Consider the following 8464-nt stretch of genomic DNA (forward strand, 5'->3'; position numbering starts at 1 on the left):
ACAAGCTATAAACTCACCATCTTTGCTTATTCTGAGCATTAACACTTTTGATGGTTTTTACATATTGGGTGTTAGGATGATATAACATTTTTTTTTTAAAACATGTATTACCTGAAGGAAAGTTCCCCTGAGACCATAAAAAACTTTTTAGAAGATGTAATGTATATTCTACCTTCTAAGCTGATAATGATGTCCAGATATCAAGGATATTTAAATAAAAATAAAATCTTGGAGAAGTTCAATGTTTCAATCTTCTTCAAAAATATTCGAGGTGGGGGTGTCTTGCTGGCTCAGTCGGTGGAGGGTGTGATTCTTGATCTCAGAGTTGTGAGTTCGAGCCCCACGTTAGGTGTGGTGGTTACTTAAAAATGAAATCTTTGGAAAAAAGACATCCTCAGTCAATGGTACACTAATGTTCTAGTAAATTATTTACAATCACCAACAGATGAATGGATAAACAAGATGCAATCTGCCCATACAATGGAATATTATACAGCCCTAAAAAGGAAGGGCATTCTGACACCTGCTACAACACAGATGAAATTGTGGACATTCTATTCAGTGAAATACACCAGTCACAAAAATTAAAATACTGTATGATTCTACTTTTATGAAGTACCTAGAACAGTCAAATTCAGAGAGACAAAAAGTGGAATAGTGGGTGCCAGGAGTCTGGGGGAGGGGGGTATAGGGAGTTAGTGTTTAAAAGGTACAGCATTTCAGTTTGGGATGATAAAAATGTTCTGGAGATAGAAAATGGTGATGGGTGCACAACACCACAAATGCATGGAATGCCACAGAACTGTACTCTTATAAATGGTTGGTTATAATGGCAAATTTTATATTATGCACCAAGTTTAAAAAGCGTAACAGGATTGTTAAATTAAAAAGTTATCCTAAGTGATCAAGTAAACCTCCTTGCAGGTTTATAATGAGAATGCTGCATCTCTTACTACTGTAATTGGATAATATTTGAGAATATTCACCTGCTATATTCTCGATTCCCCTGAAAATCCTGTTTTTCTCCCAGGAAGCTGAGAGTTGAGGATGCGCCAGACAGGCCAGCTGTGGCAAGGAGCGCAGTGATCCTGCCACAGAGACCCACAGAGATGTGGGATGTATGGAGGGCACAGCTGGTTCTCAGAGATGTGCAGGGCCAGGCCCAGCCAGGATGTGACAGAGTCAGCCTGGGACTCCTAGTTCCGTGAGGAAAACCCATGCTATTGGCCGTACCAGTCCTGGCCTTGACACGACATGGCCAGTAGGGTGGTCAGCGACATCCTGACAAAGGTCAGGAAGGGAACCAGAGGACCTGCCCTTGGTACAGCTGCCCCAACAGTAGCAAAACCCTGTCCAGATACCCTGACGCCTTGGGGAAAAGGGTGCAGAAGTAGACTGAAACCTTGAATTGATAAAATATTTATCCTAGAGACTGAACTAACATGGAAACTTTCAAATTGCAAGAGATAGAAAAACAAGTTGAGTCTCACTATTCATGGTCCTTATATTCTGTAAATTCGCCCCATGCACTGGATGAGGGATGCCAGACCCCTGCTTCTGGGGAAATGCAGGGTCCTGTGCCTGTGCGCCTCTGATCACATTTCATCTACCATCAATATGTAACTTTGTTTTATGGATGCTTCTGTTTAAAGACATCTTATTCAATATACACTGTTGGTTTCATTGACATTGAACTTGCAGCCAACAGCAAAGAACTCAGGCTGGAATGAGGCTTATGGAAAGCACTGCTTTAGATAAGACACATCACAGCTTTCTTGCACTTTGCAACATTAGCCAACCCTTCCATGCCACCTTTGGGGGTCATTTTGAACAGCGAAACCACTCAATGAAAAGCACAGAAATGTGAAAATGTGGCACCCAATAGGCTGTGACAAGGACACTTGTTTATAGTATGAGAGCTGAAATAAGAAAGCAGAGTGTTTCAGCCTCAGCTGGAAACATGCGTGACTGATGATCCCAATTTTGGGCCGCTCTGAATAACGGAAAGCGCTGTATTGATCTGGGGGTTACAGATTAGTTTGAGCTAGCAGGCAAATTTGCAAAGCAGAACTCATGAAGGAGGATCAATTGTACCCTCATTTGGCATCAAATGTGGTCTAGGTCCCCTCCATATCTAGGAGGAGCAGAACATGAGATTTTAGGCCAATTACACAAAATGGAAGAATCTATCATCTTCCCCCATATTGAAGGTGTAGGACCTGAGTGTTGTACCCTACCTCCCTGTAATTTAGAGGAACAGAATGGCAGCCCCACAAAGGTAAGGATTTCTATGTGTTTTGCTCCTGCTGTTTATTGTCAACAGCACAACAGTGCAGCATGACACGTCAGTCTTTGCTGAGTGAACTAAGCAGTGAAAATCACCTTCAAACCAATACACAGGAATTAAACTACTGCCTGTCATTTGGTTCTGACAGTTACAATTCCACAATTTTTATCACTTGATGTTTATGAAGAGGAAAGAAAAACAACTCAGTTTTCCAGCTCTTGGAGAGGTTTGGGGCAAAGGAATCAGAATGGCACTACCAAGGGCAGGGAATGAATGGTGTGAGTCCACTGCCTGGCTGAGCGGACCCTGAGAGCAGATAAGGGAAAGGTCTTCCACAGCCACATGGAGGAGGACACATCAGTAGCTGGGTCAGATTCCAGAGCTGCTCTGGGGAGCAAGCTGACCTTACGTGCCACACGGAAGAGTTCAGATAAAGGATGCTTAGGTGATAATTGACATCTCCTCCCGGTCTCTGCTTTCAGACACTGAGTTGATGATGCTTTTTAAGTACTTTAGGAACTCCGACCTGATCTCTTCAGGGTCATCCTCCAGATTCGAGTGCACCAGCTTCAGCTTGTTCAAGGGGGGCGCTTTAAAAGGAAAATAAATGTAATTAGGCATGAACCTTTAAGGAGGGCCCCTTTCTGGCTCCCACTGGGCTGAGTCTTATTGAAGCCAATTTGCTTAACTTTCTAGAGGCCAAACATAAAGTTGTGTCTTGCCCGCCATGATTTAACAGAAGAAGAAATGTTTCACCAGGGGCCAGGGCGGCTGAGCTCAGCATCGTGTTCGGCATACAGTAGGTGCCCAATAAAGAGTGCTACAACACTGCCACCTGGTGATGGGATAACAACACTACAAGCCACTTCCCCATCCTCTTCTTACACCAGAAAGGAAGAGATTTCGGAGTATTGTGAGTGGCCTTCCAGGAGCACTCTGTCACTCTGTCGTGGTGTGTGTCACACGCTAACTGGGAGTTCTTCCTGAGACAAGACCAGTCAGGAAAGAATGTCCCTCATTGTACTGATGAGCGGCTAAAAACCAGATTTTTTTTTTCCTTCTTGGTGTCTCCCTGCTTTTAAAGTATCTCTGGCCTGGCCTGGCTGCTAGGACAAACCTTCCAACCTGGAGATTCCAATTTACGCGGTTGGAAGAACAAAGAACAAGGACACAGGTGGCGCTCAATAATTGCACAGAGCCGCCGGGTTCAAAGACACAGGGACAATATACAATTGCCCAGAGCACTCAAGACGAGAGCAGAAAGGAGAAAGGGCAGTGTCCTCACACAGAGACGGGCTTCCTTTATCGCTTCCGGAGCCTGGTTTGTGGTGCGCGATCAACAGACACTGGGTGTCTTGGAGGAGCTGCTGCTGGACGAAGCAGGAATACCACATCTCGATTTCCTTCAGGTGGCTGGGGAGGTCGGCGTTGAAGACGATCACCACCCCGTGCGAGTCCCTCATCAGGGCCGGCCAGCAGGACTCGAACCTGCAAGGCAGAGGAGGAGGCACAGTGAACGTCAGGGGGCTCCGGTTTCTAGCTGAGGCCTTTAAAAATAATGTCTTAGGGTTAACTGATGGATGACCTGTCATGGTGTCATAACCCAATCGTTCAGGTTTCAAGAGCCGTGCATGTCACCAAATAATTGATCATGCCCCTAATACATGCTAGGAAGTGTGCTGGGCCAGAGTCCAAGGTGCTTGGCGGGCAGCTGAGTCTTGAATCATTTGACGAAGCCAACCCCTTTTAAAGGAAACGTACTTTGGATCACCGCCACAATCCCACAGCTCAAATTCACACCCCGTGCCTTTGGCGTTGCTGGCCACATGTGGGTTCTCAAATTCCAGGATCCTAGAAATAAAAACAACAGTTGCATCTCCATTTTGGATAGAGTATACTTGGGGAATGCCACTGGCACCAAAAGGGGGGCGGTGGGCCTCTCCGGGAAACAGATTTGTCGGGGCTCACCTCACTCCTTGGGTTGGGTTGTATTCAGTGATGTCAGAAGATTCTGTCAGGAAGTTGGCCAAAACGGTTTTTCCACTCTGTGGAAAAGATAATGAAAGGTTTCTGCTGAAGAGCAGAAAAGTAAACCATAAACGCGCCCTCTGATACCTGGCTCGGAGCCGGGCGTGATGGCGTGTAGGCCACGGTCATGCGAGAGCACCAAGGCAGAGGGTTCTCTCTGGTTGGGCGGCCTTGCTGCCTTACTGTATGTGGTGAGCGCAGGCTGGTCTGGGACCCAGCATGCGTGGGGTTCTAATGCTGGCTCTGCCTCTGGGTAACCTTCTTATTATGTTGGGTAACCAACCTTCTTACCCACGCTGGCTCTCAGTTAACTTATCTGAGAACAGAAAAAATCGTTAGTGTGAGTCTCTCTCTTGCCATGCTCCTCTCCACACCAAGAAACCAGTCTGTCACAGATATGAAGCTCACTGAGGTCTGGAAAGGGAGCTCCTCAAGGTCACACAGAAGTTCAAGGTTAGAGCTGGGTCCCACAGTGGCTGGCCAGGCCACACTCTCATACAGGGCTCTTTCTCCTTCTAGATAATACAAGTCATACGCAGTCCTATTAACAAGACAGCCCTCCTGGTCCTTCCGCCCAAAGTAGCCATCTGTCCATCCATTCCATTCCCTCCCCAAAGTTGGTAACTATGATCTGTTTTCAGAGATTTTTCTGTATATTTGTATCACTCATTTAGGGGATATTGCATGTGCTTGGATGTAAGATGAGGCGTTTTTTTTTTCCCCCCTGCAAATTATTCCTCAGATGAAAGGGAATCTCTTACACTCGAGTCCTTAAAAATCTCTGAAAGTATGCCCTGCTCTTGCAAGTCGCTTTTTTTGAACAACTACTTGACTAGAATCATTTCAATCGATGACAGCTTTGGAGGCTTGCAGAGGTCACGCGACAGAATCAGAAAAAGGAGGGGGAGGGCCTTAATCTTGCTTTAGTAATTCTTCCTGAGTGTGAGGTCTCACAAACTAAATGTCACTTCAAAGTAACACAGTTGAGGGGCGCCTGGGTGGCTCAGTGGGTTAAGCCTCTGCCTTCGGCTCAGATCATGATCTCAGGGTCCTGGGATCGAGCCGGGCATCGGGCTCTCTGCTCACTGGGAAGTCTGCTTCTCCTTCTCTTCCTGCTCCCCTCCCCCAAAAAATAAATAAATCTTAAACTCTCTCTTCTTTCTTAAAACAAAACAAAACACAGTTGAGTGGTTATGTTTGTGGAGACCATGCATATTTAACTATAGGATAAACGAATAAAACAAAGGACCTGATGTCATGGGAATGGTTCTTGGGGCTGGAATACAGTTGTAGAAACGGGGTCATACACAGATTCAAAAAATGCTCATATTCTAAACAACTCAGATGGTGTGCTTTGTCATATCTTTGTCTTTTATTTTTTTTTTTAGTTTTATTTATTTAAGTCATCTCTACACCCAATGTAGGGCTCAAACTTATGACTCTGAGATCAAGAGTCGCACACTCTTCCGACTGAGCCAGCCAGGTGCCCATCATGTGACTTAAAAGCAGCTTCGGTCCTAAAATCAACTCGGATGTCAAAGGTGCTGGTGAGGAGCCAGCATTTTAAAGCTGTGTCATGAAATACAAGTAAGGAATAAAGCAAATCCAAATTAATATATGTCTTTAATGTACTTTTAAATGTGTACATAGCTACACGGATACATAAGACATTATAGAAGTGTATTTATATATTGCATCAATGCTCTTAAAGTTTATGTATGCATATTGGTCAAAACCAATTGATTGAGGGGGAGGGTTCTTCTGGGAAAATGAAGAAACTATGAGGCACATCGGGTATCCACCTTGCCCGGAGCTGCTGAACACAAGATACAGTCGTATTAAACACGAGGCTAAAAATCAAGCGGATAATGCCATAGGGACTTTGAATTGGGTGGTCAGGGAAGAGTGAAAGGGTGAAGTTTCCACTGAGACTGAATGACAAGGAGTCAACCCAGCCTTCCAGGGGGAGGGAAAAACTGGTTGAATGGCACCAGGCCAGGAATGGGCCCAGCATGTTAAAGGAATAGAAAGGTTGGCCATGGGGCGCCTGGGTGGCTCAGTGGGTTAAGCCTCTGCCTTTGGCTCAGATCATGATCTCAGGATGCTGGGATGGAGCCCCACCTCGGGCTCTCTGCTCAGCAGGGATCCTGCTTCCCCCTCTCTCTCTGCCTGCCTCTGCGCCTACTTGTGATCTCGGTCTGTCAAATACATAAATAAAATCTTAAAAAAAAAAAAAAAGGTTGGCCAATCTGCATACACAGTATTGAGGTAGAGGGGGATATGTGCATGCGGAAATACACTTTGCTATTGAAGCTGGGTGATGAGTACTAGGAGTTCCTTGTTTTTTTCTCCCCTTATATGTTTGTGAATTTCCATTAAAAAAAAAAAAGAAGATGTTTATGCTTTGTTTACTTCTCACAATTCTATGCATATTGTTATTACCTGTCTACTTCATTCACTAGTTTATGTCTCGGCAAGGTCTCCATGTCACTCCACACAGACGTGCCTCCTTTTGGGTAACTGCTGGGGTCTTCCCCCCGGAAGAATATCCCTTAGTTTTTTGAGATGTTCTCTTATTGGTGGGCACCTAGGGTGTCTCCAGCTGTTCAGTATCCTTCAGTATCCCCTCTGGGGAACCTAGGTAAGGTCCAGCTGCTGTAGGTTTTGAGAAATGTTGAGTGCGGCCCTGAAAGCTACGCATGTCTTAACATTGGATAACTGGATTGCCCGTAAAGCTGTTAGCAATCAGCAGAAGCCTAAAGTACTCATTTCCCTACAAGCATCCTCATGTTTCCTGGTTATCAGAGTTCTAACCTTTTTTCATCCACTCTGATGGGCAAGTAAGTGTCATCTCATTGTTTTATTTATTTTAAAAAATATTTTATTGATTTATTTGACAGATCACAAGTAGGCAGAGAGGCAGGCAGAGAGAGAGGGAAGCAGGCTCCCTGCTGAGCAGAGAGCCAGATTCGGGGCTCGATCCCAGGACCCTGGGATCATGACCTGAGCTGAAGGCAGAGGCTTAACCCACGGAGCCACCCAGGCACCCTGCACGGCGTGTTTTTAAACAAGCCCTCCAGGCCACTCGGATGCGAGCTTATGACGGAGAATATTCACTATTTCAACAGTGGTTATTTGACATTAAGTTTTAGTCCATGGGAATCTTATTCCTATGTACGGTGTGAGGTCCACGTGTAGTTTCTTTCTCTCTTTCTTTCTCTCTCTTTCTTTCTTTCTTAAGATTTTATTTATTTATTTGAGAGACAGTGAGAGAGAGCACGAGAGAGGAGCAGGTCAGAGAGAGACGCAGACTCCCCGTGGAGCTGGGAGCCCGATGCCGGACTCGATCCCCAGACTCCGGGATCATGACCTGAGCTGAAGGCAGTCGTCCAACCAACTGAGCCACCCAGGCGTCTCTCCACGTGTAGTTTCATCAACACCATCACCACCACCACCACCACCACCCGCACCACGCACACTGCGAGCGAACTGTTCAAACACCACGCATATCTCCTCTCCCTTTCTTGTCCCACAGACATGTTCCTTAGGGCCAACCCAAGGGGCAAAGGAGACTCGCGGGACCTAGACTCTGGTTCCAAAACGCGAGTCACTACTTTCAGGACTTAGGGTAACGGAGTCGAGGTCTGGGGGTCGGGCGCCGAGTTCACGCGGCGGCCAGCGTCGCCCACGGGGTGGGCGCGGTGGGACAGGACTCCCGCCTCCTAGGGGGGGCTCCCGGCGCAAGGCACAGTCCCGCGTCGCCCCGGGGCCCCGCCCGCTGCCCCCGCCGGCCGGGCCTCACCTCGCAGGGCCCGACGAAGAGGATCTTGGCCTTCAGCATCGCGGTCGGCCGCCCTCAGGCCCCTCAGAGCCCCCCGCCCCCGGGATGACCGGAAGCCGTCGCGCCGACTGGCTGTCTCGGTTTCCACGGCGACGGGAGCGACCCGCGGGGGCCGACGGGAGTGGGCGGGGCCGCGGCGCGCGGCCGGGAACGCGCTTGCGCTTCGGGGCTGGGAGCGGCGGTGCCAGGCTAGAGGAAGGGTGGCAGGGGAGCAAACCACCCGGATCCAAACTCGCTTCTGAGCCTGGAGAGCTGCAGAGCTCACCCGCCTCCCTTTTTTTGTAGGCTGGGGACAGATTGCAGCCCCC

General features: G+C 47.4%; 1 protein-coding gene across 1 annotated transcript; it reads right to left on the reverse strand.

Moving 5' to 3' along the window:
- Positions 1-584: 584 nt before the first annotated feature.
- Positions 585-8257, reverse strand: IFT22 (intraflagellar transport 22). Its single transcript, XM_059415927.1, has 5 exons — positions 8118-8257; positions 4256-4332; positions 4049-4138; positions 3573-3775; positions 585-2877 (listed from the first exon to the last, which is right to left on the reverse strand). The coding sequence occupies exons 1-5, from the start codon at positions 8154-8156 to the stop codon at positions 2729-2731; spliced, it is 558 nt and encodes a 185-aa protein (XP_059271910.1). The 5' UTR covers positions 8157-8257; the 3' UTR covers positions 585-2728.
- Between the last annotated feature and the right edge of the window lie 207 nt (positions 8258-8464).

The sequence above is a fragment of the Mustela nigripes genome, chromosome 11 (assembly GCF_022355385.1).
Source record: "Mustela nigripes isolate SB6536 chromosome 11, MUSNIG.SB6536, whole genome shotgun sequence".
NCBI classification, from domain to species: Eukaryota; Metazoa; Chordata; class Mammalia; order Carnivora; family Mustelidae; genus Mustela; species Mustela nigripes.

Excerpts from the sequence above, each read along its gene's own strand:
- IFT22 (XM_059415927.1), bottom strand. The coding sequence starts at position 8,156 with ATGCTGAAGGCCAAGATCCTCTTCGTCGGGCCCTGCGAG. Across the intron at positions 4,333-8,117 it reads TCTTCGTCGGGCCCTGCGAG|AGTGGAAAAACCGTTTTGGC; the intron begins GTGAGGCCCGGC and ends TCTTTTCCACAG. Across the intron at positions 3,776-4,048 it reads GATTGTGGCGGTGATCCAAA|GTTCGAGTCCTGCTGGCCGG; the intron begins GTACGTTTCCTT and ends TCTGCCTTGCAG.